General features: G+C 34.8%; 1 protein-coding gene across 8 annotated transcripts in view; it reads left to right on the top strand.

The window, feature by feature from the left end:
* LRCH1 (leucine rich repeats and calponin homology domain containing 1) overlaps nucleotides 1–21,048 on the top strand; it is a 133,293-nt gene that overhangs the window by 55,115 nt on the left and 57,130 nt on the right. For all 8 annotated transcript variants that reach the window (XR_008731060.1, XR_008731059.1, XR_008731058.1 and 5 more), the window contains exons 2-6: nucleotides 7,996–8,140; nucleotides 11,165–11,291; nucleotides 17,319–17,424; nucleotides 17,899–18,035; nucleotides 19,125–19,252. Coding sequence is in view for 2 of the 8 variants with exons in the window: in XM_055702976.1 (XP_055558951.1) it covers nucleotides 7,996–8,140; nucleotides 11,165–11,291; nucleotides 17,319–17,424; nucleotides 17,899–18,035; nucleotides 19,125–19,252 (643 nt within the window). In the remaining 6 variants the exon portion in view is untranslated. The remainder of the gene's footprint in view (nucleotides 1–7,995; nucleotides 8,141–11,164; nucleotides 11,292–17,318; nucleotides 17,425–17,898; nucleotides 18,036–19,124; nucleotides 19,253–21,048) is intronic.

The raw sequence follows: 21,048 nt of genomic DNA, 5'->3' as shown, positions 1-21,048 counted from the left end.
CCAGTCTCAACCCTGACCCTGAACTGTGTTGTCCCAAAGAGGAAGAAATAGGAGATAAAGGAGAAAATTAAATGTTTTATGTTGCCATTTGAAGGCAGCTGCAATAATGAGGCAGACTGCTGTAATAACCTTCTCTTTATTCTTTTAGGTTTGTGACATTGTTTTGAGCATGTTTCTTGCCGAGAGATTTCCTTTGTCTCCTTGGAATTGGAGTGTGCCGCAGAGCTAATAGCAAGGATATGCTACCCTTTTGCTCCCTCCTTCCCCCATCCCTTATTTCACTTAAAGGAAGCAGAAGACCCTGAAGTGACATTTGCTCAAACTTTTGGTGTCTGGGAGAGATTGTTTATGCTATTGGATTGCTTCAGGCTAGTTAGTGCACTACCTGAGAAGAAATGCAGCATGCATGTTTCTTACACTTGGCTGTGCTTTACTAAGAGGTTGCAAGGCACTGGAGAAAAGTAAGCTATGTATTCCATAACGGAGTGATGGATGAAACAGAGTAGATTAGGGCTGTTGGGGTGGAATCAGTTTGCAGACAGGGTCTTTGTCAAATGTATCATCTAAATTTAAATTCCACTTCTGTCTGAAATAGGCCAAATGTTGCTATAACTGTACTGCAGAGAGCTAAAGGATACCTCAGATTCTTACATCATCTGAAGAAAGGCTGGAGAAATGTACTTGAACTTGACTATTTCAGAATAGACTTGTTTTTTTTTTTAAGGGCTTGACCCCATTAGAGGTCAGTGTATATATTTGCTTCCCACAGTGATGGTTGCGAGTCAATAGCCTCATCTGTCCTATTTTGAAAACAGTGGTGAGCAATACATTTATAGGAGTGCCAGGGGGTGGTTGTAAGGTGTACCTTCCTGTCTCTGTCCTTTTCATATGCTGCGAATGGTCTCTGAAAGAAGGAAACTTACAGAAACACCGTTGTTGGCCAAGCCTGTGAGATCAGGTCCCCCTCTAGTGGTGACAGCTCTGCCAGACTCCAGGGGATGGTTTTCTTCAGTCCTGACTTTTTTTTTTTTTCCTTCTCCCTCGAAACCCCACATCTAGGTTCCCTCTGATAACTGTGGTGAATATGTATGATAACTACTACAGTTGTTACTTTGAAAAGTAACAAATTAGGTTCATACTAACCATCAGTGACACCGAGAAAAGTGTTGTGTTGTTTGTCACTAGTGCCAGCTGTTTAACTTGCGCACATACAATGCTATGTCAAGACACTGAATAGGGAAGAACCAGAGAACTCGCATACGAAGTGGTAAAGGAAAATTTTTAATGTGTTAAATCATCATCATCATCATAATATTAATGATAAGAAAAGTGGATACTAAAGTACATGTATGATGACTTCGAAATTTGCTACACCTGTAGTGTAATCTTAATTTGTCTGTGGCTTTGAGGTAGAGATTTTTAATGTTAGTTCTTAAGTTAACAATGGGAGACAGATGGAAAAGGAAACTGTGCTGACAGTCCTCTAAAAGGTAGTGTTTAGCAAGTGTGTGAAACAGCAGTGTTGCTTCATAATCTGTTCAAAATATTTTTCTTGCAAAGTCTGTACATTTTTTGTCGAACTGTCTGGGATAGGTGCACGTTCTACATGAGTCAGCAGTTGTCCATCTAGGCTCAGCAGTGTTGATCAGTGTCTAAATGTTATTGTTTCGTCTGACTGTATCTGTAGCGATTACTTTCTTGGGAATCAGCATTGGAGCTACTTTTTTTCCTCAGTCTGTTAAAAACTGTAGTTTCAGAATGAAAAACATTGGGTCCATGCACTACTATGTTGTATTTTTTCTTATATGGAAGCAGAGTCGTTTTCACTTTATTGGGCATTCTTTGTCTTCTGTTACTTGTTCTTCTGTCTGCTAAATAAATAGAAACATCTTTTACGTGAAGAAATGCCATGCATTCTTTGTGGCGTAATTGTCATGAACAAACCAGAATGCGTTTGATGTCTTATAACAAGTCTGATGAGGAGCGGCTGAGGGATTGTTCAGCCTGGAGAAAAGGAGGCTTGGGGGAGACCTTATCTCTACAGCTACTGAAAGGAGGTTGTAGACAGGTTGGTGGTTGATCTCTTCTCCCAGATAACAAGTGATAGGACAAGAGGAAACAGCCTCAGGTTGCATCAGGGAAGGTTTAGATTGGATATTAGGAAAAAAATTCTTCACTGAAAGGGTGGTCAAACATTGGAACAGGCTGCCCAGGGAGGTGATGGAATCACCATCCCTGGAAGCATTTAAAAAACACGTGGATGTGGTGCTTAGTGACATGGTTTAGTGGTGGATTTAGCAGTCCTGGGTTAATGGACTTTTCCAGCCTAAATGAGTCTATGATGCCAGAGTCAGTGGAAGTCTTTGTTGCTTCTTTTTAATTTATGTAGCATCACTGTCAGTAGAGGTTGCCAACTGCAGTAAAAGCTGGTTGTACATCCAGGACATTATTCATGAATATTGGCAGGTAGAGAGGGCAAGCAGTTGAGACATGCTATGCCACTATGCTAGATGTGACAAGTTGTAGGGCATGCCTTAAAAGCATATAGCACTTTATAGTTGCATTATGGTGTTTTTGTGACTAATATATAGCATCTCTCTATGGAATGCTGCATTTTCCTACCATTTAGGGGGAAAAATGGGGTATAGGCCAGAATGATGTAATTGCTTCATTAGAGAACTTTGACTATTTGATTCTGATATGTGCAATTACATTGATAATAGATCACTTGCCTTCTTTGCCAAGGCAAGTATGGGTGGGATGCAGTGTTGCCAGATGTCTGAGGTGAGCTTAAATTGATATTTCAAAAGTTGTCCAAGATGAAGTGCTATCAATTTGTGGCTTCAGTTATCAATGAAGATATACCTAGCTAATACGGAATTACTGGCTTCCTAAAAGCCTAATAAAAATATGGGTAACTTACAGTATAAAAGGTAAAGTTCCATACAGTTGTGTAATGTCATATATAGACTTCTTTATGAATTTCCTAGCATTCTTATTACTTATATAATTTTCCCATGAAATTGTGGTTGAACTTACTGTTTTTTTAGGATCTTACAGTGAATTGCTTGAATTCTTTGTCAAATCCAATCCAGACATCTCATTTGAATACCTTGAATGGTGTCTTAGTACAAATGCAAATAGCTTCTTCAAAATAACTCCTGTCTTTCATTCAGTAAGTGCTGAAGACTACAAAAATAGGAACTTGGTGGGCTGGAGTTAAGGTTGTCTGGGTGACTTTACCTCTCAATTTCTTGATTCAGATCTCCATCTCAAATACAGGTATTTCGTTATATGTATAAAATCTCTTGCTCAGTGGTAGGTAGATGCTTACTTGCATAATTCCAGTTTTTGTCTACTGAAGATTTGTGTGGTAGAAATGTAAAATTACAGTGAATTTTTCTGTAATCTGAAAATTGTAAATCACTGCTTTTTAATGAACTGCTTTCATCATGATTCTTGGCTAAGATTTGTGATGTAGCAGTGCATATGCATATTTATGTAATGAATTAAAGGCTTAAATTATTTAGCTCTCCCATGAATAGCCTGCAATTTTTATTTAATAATGCGTTAATAACTGGAAGGTAGGAAAATTGGAGTACTTTGGTAACTTTACTGAAAGAAATGTAACTATATGACTTCTAGTAGTATTCTGATTAGTTTGACAATGCCTTTTTGTAGTGACAGTGTTTTATGCTATGTAGATTATATATGTGTATAGTGGCAGCTGGTAATCTACCTGTAAAGCATGAAGTCAGAAAGATCCTCGTCAGTGGTGGTACTTCATTGTGGCATATTCAGAGCTTCAGCAATTGAAACGTTTTGCCCCAAGGATGGGGTCGGTTATCACTGGTGTGTGTGCCAGTCACCAAACAAAGATTGGAGTCTTCTGTTAAATGCTTACGTACCAGTCTGAACTTTCTGCTTTTTATTGTTTGCGCCCAGCTAAGGAAGTGCTTATTTTGTGTAGTTCCTGTCTAGCTTCCAACATAGTAACACTTCCCATACAAAAGCCATGTCAGTGCGCCAGAATTGTGCTGATTTAAAGATCAAGATTCCATCTAATATTTTTCTATACTGGCTTGCTTATTTTTGTGTGTTCTGTTGCTTTATTTTGGATTTATAACAAACTTGTTCTTGGCAGGAAAAGATGAAGTGAAGCCAGATGTAGTTTGAAAATGTCTTGATGTCACAAATAATGAATGAATAGTGTATTTCATTTAAAACAAAAAGCTCGCTCCCAGTGCATGGCCTTCCCTGACCCCCCTCCATTTGTTGATAATTGTGACACCTATTTCACGATGGAAGTTAAAGGAAATAGTCACTTCATGTGAAAGCTACCTATGGTGTCTTGGCAACCATGAAATGTACTTCTGCCATCATAAATTCATTAATTTCTTAGATCTCCTTTGTGTTAGACAGTATAAGAAAATTAATCAAAATTTCTTTAAACACCAGCAAATTCCATCCCTCCGCTCGTTTCTATTTTGTAGCAAAAGCTAGTCTGTACAGTAACTTCATTATTATTAATTACTTTGAAGCATTATTCTTCAAATTAACGAAGCAAGGGGAATGTGTAGCTTAGTGATTTGGGAAGTGCAGAGTTAAAAAATTACAGAGAGACAATAAAGGTTTGCCAATTAATTATTTATGTATTTTTAAAATATTTTCAGAAGTTGTTTAAAACTTTGGTTTCTGCATTCTTTTTTCCTAAATAATGAAGCCAAGAAAGCCTTTGCAAAATATTTTTCAGAAAGGTTATGAATTCTGACAGAAACGAGATACATGTGTACTGGTTTTCTCAGTGCGTTCAAAAGGTTCTGCAGTTTTGTAGGGGCTTAACCCTGATATTTTGTTCTATAACTTAAAAACCAGAGTAAACCTGAAATACATACAGACTAATTGTGAGATGCGGTAATCTGAGGCAAAAGTACTTTCATATAATGTAATAAAAAAATAACTATGTAACCTTCAGAGGTTTCTGTACATGTTTATTCTTTTAGGGTGCAATACAAAATTGTTAGGCAGGCTGTTTTCATTTCTGAAGACATGCACTTTTCTGTATGGAATTTCCAGAGACATCTGAAAGCTGCTAGGCTTTTTTCACACTGCATCATGTTCAGAGGCTCACATTCATTCTAGGATTGTTTTTATTGAATCTCTTTTCTTCTTTTGCTTCCATTTGATCAGGGAAGGCTGTTTTTTGGCAAAAAATATTGCTATAGTTAAAAAATATGATGAACATTCTGTATGTCAGATTCCATTCCAATACTCTGTTTCTCAATCTCAAATACGTTCAGGTTTGGTATTAAAGGTACCTCTTATCAGTAAATTATAGTAACAAGCTTCTGCTTTTTCTGTTAAGTTATGTTGCAATGCTATTAAATACAACGTATAATTTTTATTTCTCATGCTGTGATTAGATTTATTATTATTATTATTTAGGAAGCAACAATAGATAAAAGTGTTGAAATGATCTTACACTGTGATAACTAGATAATAACAAATAATTGACTTCCTTTGTTGTGTATGTAGGTTGTCCTATAACCTATGATCCTGAGGATGACAGGAAGGAATCTGTCTGTTATCATTTGTGGTTGTTTTGTCCTTCTTCAGATTGACAAAGCCCTTGAAAACAAAGGATAGTAATTTTTTTTTTTTAAAAAAAAAGGCATTTTACAGTCATAGTAATGTCTGTTATAGGAGCAGGGTCAATCTAGTTGCTGTTCCACTTTTTTGAGGTACTAGAATTTTTCAAGAGTAAGTCAAATGTTGTGGCAACAGTCCCTTTTATTCGATGCGAAGGTAAATAAGAAGAGGCATGAAGATGGAGTTAAGACAGCAGGCTGCAGTTTTAATAGCTTGAGAACATGTAACATTTTTGTCTTCCCAGTTTTTGATCTGTGTATCATTTGACAAGGATCAGATGAAGGATGAGGTGTTACTTTTTGTGTACCATGCAGTGCCATGCAGGTTGTTTTCAGCCTAGGCCTGAAGTTCAATTCACTCTGGATCTTGCTATTCCTTCTGCTTTAAAGGGGTAAACTAGTGGTATGCATGTGGCAACGTCACTGCAGAAAAGTGTGGTTTAAAAAAAGGTAAGTTCTTCTTTGCAATCAAATTGTAAAATATGAAAATCCTCTACATGATTCAAAAGTTATAGCATGGCAGTCCTCTGTTAATAGCTGATAATAAACATAGCTGGGAAGGCAGCAGGAGAGGGAAGCAGGGGTATTTTTTTTTTGTCATGTTAGTAAATAAGTGCTCTCATGATAAACAGAAAACAGTAGAAGATTAAAGCACTAAATTAGAGGAACACTGAAGAACTTTCTCTCCCTTTGAAACAGTAGTAACATTCACTGAAGTAGGGAATGCTTTAGTTTGATGGCAGAAGTAAAGGAAAGGAGAAGCTGGGGTAATGCTGCATCTAACTGCCATCAAAGCCTAGTAAGAGAAAGCAAAGCAGTTGAAACATTGCTGTTATTAGTAACTTAGAAGTGAATAATTTCAGCTGAGGTGCTCAATTCAACCATACTGCCAATTTGGGTCAGCAGGGCTGCTCTCAATGCATTTGCAGGCTGTTGCCGTTGTCTCGGTCGAGGATGGAATAATGAAACCAGCTTCTTGCTGGAAGCAATGGGGTGAAGCAAACTGGAAACTGACAAGGGGAATGGAGTACACTGAATTTCAGCTCACATTGCAGGAGACAGGAACAAAAATAAAAATGATGAACTACTGATGATAATTTTCAACTCAAGCTGTGCCTCTGTGCAGCAAACTGACAAGGCTAGAACTGCAAAGGAAGTTAAAAAGATCTTCTGGCTTCTGCCTGTTTGTTCACAAAAGCAAATATTTCTTTAAGGCCCTAAAGAGAGGAGTCAGATCATTGGCACTCTGGAAATGTATCTGCTATACTTTGGCTGCTTTTCCCTTTATGTAGTTTAAAAAAGTAAGCTTCAAAATATTCTTTGAAGGGTCAGGGAGGAGGCTTAAAATAGCAGCAGTGAAGAAGTGACGAGATTATTAAGTGCCTTGTATCCTTCCCATCAGACATTTCACTTTTTGCCTATGTACGTTCCTGTTACTCCACCTTACAAGAAGTGACCATTCTTCAGGTCAGGTTATCTGTCTGGTGGTATGGGTAGGCGGCATTTGTGTGGGTTTTGATGATAATAGGTGTTTGTTCTGCAACACTGTTTTAATCATTTCATTGAACCTGATTAGTTCAGTTGAACACTGGCACGCATTATTATTTTATGACTCAAGCTCACATCAGTATTATGATACCTCATTTTTGGTATTGTGGTTGTTATGGAACAAAGCTCATTAACGTTTCTTTCTACTGGTTTTTTTTTGTGTCTCTGTGCTTAATAAGAAGGAATGAATAACTGGTCAAAATTCAAAAGTTGTTGTTCTGTGAATAGGAGCACTCACTTAGGGAATTGGAATCCATCATTGTTGTCTTGTATACACTTATATCAAATCCATTCCTGAAGGTCTTCACCATTATTATAGGTACCATTCTTTTATAATTGATTAAGGTGTAGGACATACAGGTCAGTTTGAAGAGTTATCCAAATAACTTTTCTATTGTATTATTATTTAAAGAAATTAAAGATATAATCCTTGTTTGTATTTCTGTAAATGCTATTGTTATTTGCAGATGTCTAGATGTGTATTGGCTAGATCTTTGGGTATATTAGATGAACTTTGGAATCTACACTTGGTTCTGTTGGCAAGTATTTCCTCAGCATATTGTGTCCTGCAAATAATTACTTTTTATTAAACTGAATAAATTTTAATTGAATGTTTGCTTTTATATGCAGTCTATTCCATTTCAAGATTGTAAAAGTTAGCACTAGTTTTATTTTGCATAATAAAAACACTGGCTTAATTTGCTGTCTTACTGTAGGATTAGATTTATTAATTTATTTTAATAAAGAAGTGTATCTTTCTGGTGGCTCAAAAATGTACCTTCTCTTTTTCTCTTCTCAGATTTATCCAAGAATAGATTAACTGAGGTTCCTACGGAGTTGTGCCATTTTGTGTCACTGGAAACACTAAATCTATACCACAATTGTATTAAAATTATACCAGATGCCATAGTAAACTTGCAAATGCTAACTTACTTAAATTTGAGGTAAGTTTAACTTTGCCACATCTTTGTGTTTATTTGCAAATGTGTAAAGCTTTTTTGTCTGCACTTTATGTGTTTCTGGAATAACAGAGTCCACTTTTCATTTTATTGGAAACAGTAATGCAAAAACTCATTGGCTGTAGATCCAGCTCTGTATGAAGGTGTCGTAAAGGCCCCTTTCTTTCTCTTATGCTTCTATTCAGAAGAAATTCATAATGCTAATCACATCAGCAGAGTTGGATTCTTTTAATTCCCTTCTGATGGTGAATTTTGTGAAACTTGACATACTTTTTGTGGTTAAAAAGATGGAGGGGCAAAGACAGAGGATTCATGTTTTTTCATGGGGAATGAAGAATTAAAATGTAATGCTTTATCACTAGTATCCTTTTATTATGCAAAAGTATAGTTACTGCCTTTTCTAGGAGGAAGTGGCAAAGAATTATTTAATTGTCTCTTTTCAATGAAAAGTGTGTGTGAATACTAGTTGGCATAGAGAATTGCTGCTGGTTAAAGTGCAGGTGAATGAATATTTGCTTTTGAGAGAGGGCATGTCAGCTTTTTCAGTTGGGACAAGGTGTGGAGGTTCCTTTGTAGTTGAGTATGTAAAAACTGTAGTAATGAAGATGTTTGCAAGAATGAAGTTTGAGAGGGGGCAAAGTGGCTCTTGGGCTTTGAAATTTAAGGTATGAAGGCCTGATCATCAGTTTTATAAACACTGAGGTATTTCTCAAGCCTTCCTGTGTTGTTACTGTACTATAGTTTTGGCAGCTGTGGAGCACTAATTTTGGCTCTAAAAATTGAAACAGAATAGTGCGTCCTGAGTTTCTGCATACATATAAGGGATATGACTTGGTATATTGAAATTCTGTTTGATATATATATATATATATATAAAGAAACTAAGACTGGATTAAATTATTAAGTTTACATAAAACATTTTAGTAAATCTAGGAATTGGAATGAACCCAGCTATAACTCAATATAGTGAACTGGTGAATTAGACTTCAATTTAGTGGTGGAATTTGTGTGAATCATCACAAAACCAGAATAACTACGGAGTTAATATCACGTATCACAGTAAATTAGGCAAAATAAAAGGAAACTTTTCATGTTTTATGTAAGATAATTTTCCTCAGTTTAAAATCTACGTTTCACTTGGATGTGCCCTTCCACCATGTTAGTTGAACACAATAAGCAGTCTGTAGAAAAAGGAAGTATATCCTTGACTTTCTAAAAATATTGCTGCTTGGCAAGAAAAATACTACAGATATAGAATCCATATTTTTCTGCCTGTTAGAGCCCATATGTTATATAACATCAGTAAGTGATGCCAAGAGGTACACTTAGTGTTTGGGCCTTGGTGGATACTGTTCATGTTTAATTTAAAGATGTTCCTTTTAAACTAATGATGTTCTATTACTCACCCTGGTTATGTGTTGTTCTTTGTCTCTTAGTGGGTTGCTTCTGAGTTCTGTAGAACTTAAAAATGATTTTTACTTTTTTTTGGTGTGTCTGATCTGCTGCATAGTGTAACTTTTTTACATTCTAGGCTTCCTCAATTTATTTATAATTATTAAAAAGTTATTTCTACTTATTTTTTTAATAAGTTGTGACTTGATTCTGTAAAGACGCTAGAATTGAGAATCCTGACTCTACAATAAGCATTGTTTCTTTTTTTTTTTTACTACTTTGATTAGTAGTTGGATTTCTCATTTGTCTGTCTCTATATTATGATGGTTTGCTCTATAAACTGTTTTGAAACCGTTGTGTGGAGGATGAATATACATCTTGTACGCAGCTTTGTAGCAGACCACTGGATGGGCAGTTGAAGAAGAAATGCTTTGAGATTTGTGGAATTTGAATTTTTGTTTCCTTTTGTTTGAATTCAATGCTGCGACTGTTACTGAAATTACATAGGACAATTTTTGTCATCTGTTTTCAGAGTTCAGTTATGCATACTCGTTCTCTGGATCACTAACAGTCATGCAGGAGCTAACTGAAATGGCTCTTACTGGGGTGTTACTTTAAGTTACTGTTCATTGTTTTCCTACAGATTAATAACTATAATAAAGAAAAGTTGTATTTAAAAAAACATTCAAATATTCTAGGAAAGACAGTAGTTCAACTGTTATTCTGTTGTGCTTGAAGTTTCTTCTGGGAATTGATCCACAAATCACAAGAGATTAATATTTTTAGTCATCTTGAGATTACAAAGGGTCATGGCATTTGTCATCTTTAAATTCGAGCTTCCGAAGTAATTACTACTAGAATGAGAACCTAAATCTCTTTTGAGAGTTTTATACCAAATTTTGCTTATCCTTGCAAGTCTTCTTCATGAAAATCTTCTGCCCACTTATTTTTTCTTTCAGAAATGTGGTGTGAAGAATAAAATGGCATGTCAGTCACTTATAATTGATAAAATAATTTTTAAAGGATAAAGTAAGATACCGAGATGAAATGGCTCAATATGAGTGTTGGAAAGAAATGAACCATTGATAGTCCCAGGATTTTTTGCTGTATTTACCTGAGTTAACATCATAGAATCATACAAGTAATTTTCAACCATAAGTGTGTTTTAAAGGAATTGAGAAAATAACCATTTCATTTGTAATTTATGTATTTATCTTTTAGTTGGAATAAAAGGCATCCACTATAGTGCCACATAAAACCGTAGGAATGTTTAAATCCTTGCAAAATACTGTCTCACTTGGCTTTCCTGTATTCATTAGGAAGGGAAACAGCTGTTCTAGGTGACAATCAGACTTGTAACCAGATATTATTAAACTGATATAATGCATTTTTTTCCAGAGTGGTAAATTCCACAATACTGTTTAGTCAGCAATGCAGATATTTTTTATATGCAAGTGTTTTCTTAATGATGGCTATTTGAAAATTTTAAATTTTATTTGCATAAAATCTGACTGATGAAAATGAAGGAATTTTACAACTCTCGGACTTCATGTGAGTATACAGTAGAATGTCACTGGTGGTTTTAATGGATGGCTTTTTTGTTTTGTTTTGTTGCAGTCGAAATCAGCTTTCTTCTTTGCCAGCTTGCCTGTGTGGTCTTCCTCTAAAAGTCTTAATTGCAAGTAACAATAAGCTAGGTTCCCTTCCAGAAGAGATAGGTCAGCTAAAACAGTTAATGGAACTGGTATGTTACTGATCTTTCTTTATTTTTTTATTTTTACTTCCTTTGTATTTAACTAGAAATAGTAAAATTCACTTTGCAAATATATTTGAACAAACAGCTAATACTATAATGCAGGCTTAAAAAAATAACTTTTGAACTTCTCAAGTGTGTTGGGTAGTAACACAATAATAGTTTCCTTTTGTGTTCTTCAGGACCCTTCAAAACAATATCACTGCCCTTGGTTCATTCAAAACTCAGCTTCTAAGGTCATCATTTTTACCAGTTTTACTCACTGTCCACACTGGCTCCCTGTTTTGCTGTACGGGGTTCATAGGTCTGTCATAGGCTCTGCAAAGCTGTATCCAGCTCTGTAGCACCCTCCCATTCTGCTTCCTTTCTTTCTGTTATTACTATCTGCTTATCATATTGCATTCCACTAGCGATACTGGTCTTATCAGTACATTTTCATTTTATTTCACTATTTTTGTCATTCAACCTTTCTTTCATAGAACACCCATCTAAACAGATTTACAACATTAATATATTCCTCTTGTTTTCAAAGCTGTCCACACCATCATTTCTGCAAGCAGTAGATCACATAGAATATAGTCTAGTAAATGAGAATCTGAAAAGGCAAACATTATTTGGTACCATAACTTAAAATTAATTTATTTGCACATTTTTTTCAAAGTTTATGTGTGGGAAATATATATCTCAAGGAATGTTTCTCTTTCCCCCCTTTTATCTTCCTCTTTTGTTATATTGTAGGCTGAGACTCTGAATTCTCTATGGCATATGTGTTATGTCTTCTGGTTATTTCTGTTCACCTTGACCTCTTAAGATACAAATTGACAAATAAACTACATTCTGACATTGCAATTTATGCATAGTAAATAATGATATTTGAATTTTCTTCCAGCTGCTGTTATTCTCCATTGACAGCATTTATCTTGCACAACTTTTTGGTACCTGAAAGTGCCTGCTTATTATATCATCGTTTTTATAACAGTAGGTTTTCTACTAAGTTATGTTATAGAAACTGAACTGACCTTGTTTTAGGCCTCAGTCCCGCTACACATTCTTCATATGTGAAGTGGCAGTTGTAGGACCTTTTTCCTTCTGGTATTCTTTTTATACAGCATCCTGTGATATCAGGCTTCTATTATTTATTACAATGATCTGCCTGTTGATGAGGATGGCAGGGGTAGTTACCTTTTCCTTTCTGGGTTTTACCTGAGCTAAAGACTACCAAGTTTGTTTTGTTTGGTGAGCATTATTGGTTTATCTTACCAAATATTTTAATTTTTTTGTGTGATGGGTTTAATTAGATTATCTAAATATTTTGAGTTAATATTAACCTTCAAAAAAAATGTTAGGCTGTAGCATTGTTTCTGTTGTGCTTAAAGTAAATTCAGTAAAATATTACGTTTTCAGTTTTATATATAATTAAAGATGAACAGTATTAAATACATCCTAATTTAGGGGATAGGATGACTGAATAGACAATAAACAATGACTGGAACCTGTTAGGTCTTGATTGTTTCTAGCTTAAATGTAGCCTAGCTTAGTGGTGAGGGACTTGTGAAATAATTGATAGACTTAGCCTGATTCTGTCTGGTTAGATTCACCTGTTTTAGTTGTATTAACTGATGCCTGTGATAATATTTTCAGGAAATAGCTGCTGAAGTACTTTCTAATTTCCCTCCATTTTCAAGTTTGGACCCAGCCAGTAAGGTGAACTAGCATTGCTGATGCTGGGAGAGTTTCATTTGTTGTTAGGAGTTTGTATATAGTTTAATAGTAACCATTATCTGTATTTTAGAATTTTGAAAAGTTAAAAGCTTGAAAATCAAATGTACATTATACTCAAAGAAGGTAGGGATAGATTGTTTTTTTAAAACAAATCATGTTTAGATTAACTTCTGCAATACTGGATTTTCATATTGTTTTCCAGTTAAAGTATAATTTCAGTGTTACTCCTTTGTCATGAAGAACACAACAATTCCTACTCTAAAAAGATTACAAATGAGAGGCTATAGTAGCACGTCGCTTCAGTAGCTGAGAAGAATTCTGAAATCTGAAGAAGGTCTGATGTTAGTTCTTTGTGATTAGAACCGGGTGGAGGGGAAGTGAGTAATAAATTTTTGTTAAATTGGGCATGGTTTGTTCAGATGACCTGATTACTTAATTTGCTTGCCACCATGATTGTTTGGTACATTTCCAGTGAAATTAGTTACATCATTTTGCTGGAAATGACTAAACTGTCATGTATTGGGAGAAGTACATAGTGGTAGGATTGAGAGCCAGGATCTGTATTGGCATATGTAGTATGATGCAGCTTAGATAATAAGGTGATCATTGTTCTAAAATGAGTAAAAAGAAAACAAAAAAGATCATCATACTGCAGTTGTTACACAAAACATTCAGCTGTGTGAGAGCAATGCCAGGGTGAATAGCATGCAGCCTCCAAGCAGCACCACCATCCAGCCCTCTTCCAGGGCATGCTCGCGTTTTGGTACATATGCAGTGCTGGCGCTGAGCTGGCCTAGGGGATTGATCCTGAGGGGTGACAGATGCCACCTGGCTGCATGCCGTTTTTGTATTACCAGGACTTTGCCAAGCACCCTCATGTTCCCAAAGTGTTTCATAGTCTGCATGCAGTAAAATCTGTGTGTACATAGCAAATGGATTATTTATTTTGTTATCTTTGAAACAAATTTTACCTCTTTAGTCACATGATACAAGCGTAGTATGCTGCAAATTAGGTCCGATCTTTACAACTAACTCTATTTTCCCTCTCTCTCCTCCAAAATGGGGTAGGCAGTTATTTTTTGATCATGTGTATATATTTATATAAATTTAACACTTGTTGCATAGAATGACTTGGATTTTACATACAGTAAATATTCAGGTATTCTTTTAAATTTTAGAGTTCTGGGTTATATAGATCGGACAGCTATCTTGAAAGCATTGAAATAACATATTAATTCTTCTCCCTGCAGAATGTATTACAATTACTTGGAAAATTTGGTTGGGAAACTTACTTTTATTTGCAGCTGCGTAACTCAGTCACACCTCTACTGTCAGCCAGAAGGATGAATGCAAAACTGGTGTGAAGATAAACTAAAACTTAATTTCCATCAAAGAAAAGTAATTAGGCAGAGATGGCTCAGTAATTGTACCCCAAACTATCAGACCTACAGTAAAATTCTGTTCTCCACCCTATCAGGCAGTATTGCACTTCTGCCTTCTTCAGGTAACAGCCTTCTGCATCTCTGGGATGCTTCTGTCTCATGTTCAAAGCCTTTAAATCTCTCAGCTGGGATTTATGTTCTTCACCTCGTTCATCTAACCTGGGCCAGCAGCCTGACCAAGTGGGACCTGCTGCCTGCTTTGCCTAAATGGATTCATGTGCTCATGCACTGTGTAACTTCTTTTTACCATTCAGTATGGTTTTTATGTTACAAGATCTGACAGAATCAATGTGCTTTTTAGGAATAATAGCTCAGTCAGGAGTCCCAAGTTCTAAAGTAGATGTAAAGAGGAAGTTTACCTCAATTTGGATGGTTTGGATAAACAGTGTGTGTGTGAATAAATATGTTAATATGGTACTACAGTTCCATATTTATTTTTCTGTTTATATTATGAATTTTATTGGTTTAAGACCATTTAAACTTTACCGTAAACAAAAGAAAATTGTTGATAATTTTAATTTTTTTTCACAGCACTGAGTTTCATGACACAAAAATTAATGTTAAATTGCATTTCTCTAATCTTGAGAAATTGTGTTGTCATGGCAGGATATGGCATAACCAATGAGAGCAAAATAGAATTAATGCAAGAAGTCTGACCTTCAGCAAACTTTAGCCCCTTGGAACTTGAGTAGGTATTTGCACTTCAATTGGCTGCAGATGTCCATGAAGTTCCAAACTGCTGGTTGCATAGTTCCTTTAAAAAAATCTCAGCTGGAAAACTATAGGCATTTGACTTTGATAGTATTGCTTCCATTACTGCAAAGTCATGGGGAAGATAAACATTGTCTCTGTCGCATACATGCTCATGAAGTCTAATAATAGTCACGAGCATAACTAGAAATAATGTTACAGGTCTTTGTTTTTCATGGCTATTCAAACAAAGTAATAAAAAAAAAGTTGGACTGCAGTGTTTAGTAGGATAAAGGATACTACTGTCTCTAGAGATCTTGTGAATGCTGACGTGCTGTCATAACACATCAGTTTTATGGAGGATGTTTTGGAAGGTTGTAAGTGGACTTGTGTTTTTGAGGCTACACACTGCCAGCCTTCCCCCTGCCTCCCCCTCCATCCCTGTCACTTCCCTTAAAATTCTCTCTCTTTCCCTGACTACTTCTGATGTGTGTGCATAAGTGCACTTGGTCTAGAGTTTCTCTGCTACAAGGTGACATTAAATTTAAATTCTGTGCTCTAAAAATTGAGTATCTAATTAAGAAGCTGTGTAAAGCCTGTAAATTAAAAATAGGACAGTAAAGCTTTAAAAATAAATTACCTGGGAACAGTGCAATTAACCATACTTTGTGGCAACTTGGCCAAGAGATGCACTCATTAACTGGGGTTTTTAATTTCCTTGTCTAAAAGCTAGAATGATTTCCTGACTGTATTTTGGTAAGGGAAAAAAGCTTTGGCAGCAGTGAGATTCTGTTACATGAAGAAAATTGTCTGATACAGCAAGCAGCATTGTCAGATCACATTTTGCTTTTACTATTATTTTTTGTTAACTAGTTTTTAGACTTGAAGATAAAGAATTAATGTAATGCTTTTGATCAGTATTAAATCAACTATCTTCAAAGAGATGACTTGGAAATCTGACTGATTTCTAGAAATTTTGTAGTCTAAGAGCTCCCAGATACACTATGAATCAATTTCAAACAATCTAAAGAATAGGAGTGAGTATCCTGTAAGTATTCTGTTGGCTATTCAGGAAAATTTGGTATTACCCCACTTAGCTTTCATACTCTGAAATACTTTAACGTTTTTTTAATGCAGGAATGGAAGCATAATTGGGACTTGATTCAAATATACAGGTTTTCTGGGATGTAAGCAGAGGTTTCAACATGCTTTTGATTTCACATTAATTATAGATTGCTTGGCAACAAAAATGACAGCAAGTATGTGAAAACTCTCTCATTTTAGACTGACAATCCAAGAAGCTGATCTTTAGTACGTATTTGTAGCAGTTTGTTAGCAATAGTGTTTAAAGGGTAATATTTATTACACTAATATTACTGTATATAAACTATGTGCTTGAAATTATGCTCAGTATAGCCAGACCCAGTACTTTCAACTCAACATTACAGCAGTTGCTCTTTTAAGAGTTGTGAAATGAGGATGGGTTCCAATTTCATCCATATTATTAAACCAGTTGTATTTACTCATCAATATCAGACCTGCTTAGGACCTGTCAAGGCAGTTTAGAAGTACTTTTTACAATAATATGTTGAATATTTTTATAATACTAAACCAAGACCTGTTCTATTTTGTTATGGCCTACTACATGATGGGATAATCAAATATATGTCTTTCCTGGGCATCATTACAGAATTCTGTTGCTGCTTCCTCTGTCTTTTTTTTTTTTTTTTTCCCTTCCAATTTTGCTTAAGTATTCCCTCCAGAAGAACAAGAACCCTTTTAAAAAAATCAGGTCCACACTTTTCATCCAAACATATTTAGTTATATAAACATTGTACTGAGTTCTTCATATGAAGAAAAGTTAAGAACAAAAAAGTAGAACAACTTAAGCAAATGGATTTATTTGAATGTTTCTATGAAAATTAAATTAACTTTCAAAATAAACTTGTTCTCCAAATAAGAGTTCACGTTGTGCTTTAATGTGTAAACATTTTTTCATTTATCTAGTTTTGCATTGTGAAGACAGGACATAAATCTTTGCGTGTTTTCAGGTTAATAAAATGTTACAACACTAATAGCAAATTATCTGCAATTTCACATCTGTATTATTTAACATTTAGGAGCCAAAAAGTTCCTTATTTGTATTATTACTATTTTGCTGTAGGATGTCAGCTGTAATGAAATCACAGCTTTGCCGCAGCAGATAGGCCAGCTGAAATCTTTAAAAGAATTGAATGTTAGAAGAAATTACCTCGAAGTTTTACCCCAAGGTAAAAACAGTCAGCTCTTTTTATTAGCATTTTGAACATTTTTTTTCAATCATGCAAGTAAACAAGATTAAAAAGTAGTAATTACTTCATGTTTAAATTTATTCCTTTTGAGTTTGCAGAATATAATCTTCAGTGGTACTCATTAAATATAAGTGTGAGGGTTTTTAAATTAATTATCTTTATAATTCTAGACATCTTTTAATTTGCACAGGTATTTACCTGTGAATAGTATGGGAACTGTCAGCTGAGTTTCAGGGGAAAGAAATTATTTCCATGTATTTATTTTAAAATTTAATGTCACTTCTATAACAACAACACTCTTTTAACTTCCCAGTATGGAATAAATGTTGCTCTTACACCTGCCTGAGTATTTTTCCTGAAAGCAAAAGAAGGTTTCTTCAGAAATATTTTATTCTTTTATGGCAAAATAAAATAAAGAGATAAAACACTTTCTCTCTTTTTTGTTACTTCTAGAACTAGTACAGCTTCCCTTGGTAAAGTTCGACTTTTCCTGCAATAAAGTGCTTGTGATTCCAATTTGTTTTAGAAAGATGGTGCAGTTACAAGTATTGCTGCTTGAGAATAATCCTTTGCAGTCTCCACCAGCACAAGTAAGTAAAATATATGTTTAAATTGTGCCTTAATATTGGGTAGATGATAACAAGTTATAGCCTATAAAATGTCATCTTCTGCAACTGCAGGCTTCTGAAATACAGTTATCACAGACATTAGTTATTGATATATAAATAAGGCATAGAAAATACCTTATGTTCTGTGTATGAGTCTGTGCACCACTTGAACCAACGTAAGTCTAGAAGATTTCCATTCTATTAGCTGCCTGTCTATTTTTGTCTTTACTATCTGCATATGAAACTTAATGTTGGAATAGATATATGATTTTGAAAAAGAGAGGGGAGAAACTTCCTGGATAAATTTTCTCTGTTAATAAGAACCCAGTTCTAGAAGGTTCTACAGTGATTTATTATTAACTTAAAAATATGCAGATGGTCTAGAACAAAAGCCATGTGAAATTTATTTTACTTTATAATGTAAATCTATAGATTGTGATATGCAAACGAATCAAACTCCTGTTCTGAACTGTAGGCCATGCTGAGAAACTATGATACAAATGTATGGAACCTGTGCTTGCTGCTTAAGGACAACTACATTGTTGCCTTTCTGGACACAAATTTCAAAGTACATCTCTGAAAGCTACAACTGTTCTAGATCAACAACTGTTGAAATACTTAGTTTGTATTACATTGGAGAAATGCATTTCATAACCAATGGTGATGCTGCTCCTAAACTCAAAAAATACGGTGCAAGTCTCAGCAAGCACTTGAGCTAGAAGTGTGCAGTTAAAGAAAAAAATTCTAAAATGCATGTGAAATGTGCTATAAAGATGCTTGGACACTAGTAAAAACAACTGACTAAGAGTATAAAGGTTGTGCTGATAAATTAAATGTCATTATTGCCTAATTTTGGAAAATAATTATTCAATTTATGATTAATAGTAGGCTATATGATAAATTTTATTGTAATTCTTTGAGTGAAAACCTCATTTGGATTTTTTTAGGTAGAAATAATTGATTAATTGAAGTACTTCTTAGTAATTTAAAAAAAAGAATAAAATCTGTTTTTGAAATAAATTATTTCTTTCATTCTAGTTATAAACCTAACTTATTTTTCTTATTTAACAGATTTGTACGAAGGGTAAGGTGCATATATTCAAATACCTGACTGTACAGGCCTGTCAGATTAAAACAGCAGACTCACTGTATCTTAATGCCATAGAACAACAGCATTTGCCACAACCTGTGGAGGAGAGGTATGTATGAAAATATAAATATATTTGTATCTTTAGCTTCCAGAGTTTTGTTTGTTTAGATGCTGTTTAGAATATGCTTTCTTGAACAGAGCTTTGTTTTACTTTAATATATTTTATTCCAATGAAATCCTTGTGAGAATTTAGAACAAAATATTTTTAACAATCAGTTCTGATTAAAGTTAGCAGCACATTAGGAAAAAGCTTAGAAGTGAACCTCAGTTTAGATCTAGCCTCTTATTAGTAGAATGTTGGAATATATGGAGAATAATTCAGATGGTAGTATCATTAGGTGTTGGAACTTTCTTGTAAATCTATTAATATATTAAATAAATTTTCATTTCTTGTGTTGTTTTGTGATTTATATGTTATTACACGTCTCACATAGCTTTTTTTAAGCTTTTCTTACTCATCCAGCAAAGGAAACCGCATGAGTGCTGAGACCCTTTTAAAGTGATATGTACTAATTTGTTAGCAAAATAAATGACAAAATCTTTAATGTCTTGCATCAAACATCTAGCAAATGTAATCTTGTATTGTGGTGTAAGAGCAGGAACTAAATACAAAGCAACTCCTTTCTATCAGAATCTCCACAACTAATTGAAAACCACCTTCTAGCCAGCTCTTTCTTTGCTAAATGGGAAGTATAATATAACCAACCAGAGAAAGTATGATAATGCCTTGGTTTTGGAGAGAAGTACCCAATAAAAACAAAGTGTTAATGTATGTACAAACAGTGATGCTTAACACCCCAGAAAAAAATCACCACAACCTGTTACGGAATCTCCCTTTCAGTTACCCAGATAAGGTTCCAAGCAAATTGTTTCCCTCTATGTATGTTTGAAGACACCTTTATGAATTTCTATCAAATAAATGCCAAAAGGTGGGGAGAATCTAGGATGAAGAGTAAGTTTTCCATTTGGGAAACACCTGCTGGTTTTCTGTTTTGTTCTTTTAGTATACAAGAAAATTAACAGGAATGTCATATCGTGTATGACATTTTTGTTGTCTAGGAGCATACAGGTTAGGGTAAGGGTACAGAGTACCACTCGGTAATGAACAGCCTAATGCTTTATCACATGATAGTTACCAATTTTTATTTTGAGAATAACTTCACACTTCTAAAGAAAAAACATAACCTGGTCAGGTTATGAAAAATCGTTCGTGTTTACTGAGAAATGATTTAAGGTTAGGATTAATCAAATAGCTTATTCATGTGCAGACTGGTAAAGTTATTTTTTAAATTTCTGCGTCAATCTGAACTCAGGATTACAGCTTTAAGAATTGCAAATGAGGGTATAGTAAAGCATATTTAAAAAAAAATAGGTGATGAGAGTATTGTATCTATTAGTGTACTTTACAATAAGTAGAGGTCATATTAGGTAATGAAACCAGAAGAGAGAGCAGTTGCCATTATTATAGTAATTTTCTTAAAAACCTAAATTTCAAAGTTATTTTAAAGCACCAAAAGGAGGTTTCTGTGTTATTAATTACTTCAAGCCCCAGGGAGATACTATTTCATTTTTAATGCATCAGTGGCTACAATTAAATCAGTTGACTCCAGTTTGAGTTCAAGTAGTTTAGTTGCTTATCCGATGGCTAAATGACTTCAGACTACTGTGCTACTTAGCTAGTAACTAAGCATGTTTGCCTAGTTAGTGTACAGACAAAAGCAAGCTTTATAGCAGATTCTTTCTGTTGGTGTGGTTAATCCTTAGGTTTACCAGCCATTCCATCTGATCTATTTTACTGTCACCAGATTGCACATTTGTAGGTTTTGATCATACTAGGCTCTTTCA

Source organism: Falco cherrug, chromosome 2 (genome assembly GCF_023634085.1).
Source record: "Falco cherrug isolate bFalChe1 chromosome 2, bFalChe1.pri, whole genome shotgun sequence".
Lineage (NCBI taxonomy): Eukaryota > Metazoa > Chordata > Aves > Falconiformes > Falconidae > Falco > Falco cherrug.
Note: the sequence above shows the minus strand (reverse complement) of the source record. Positions and strands in the feature narration are given on the sequence as shown.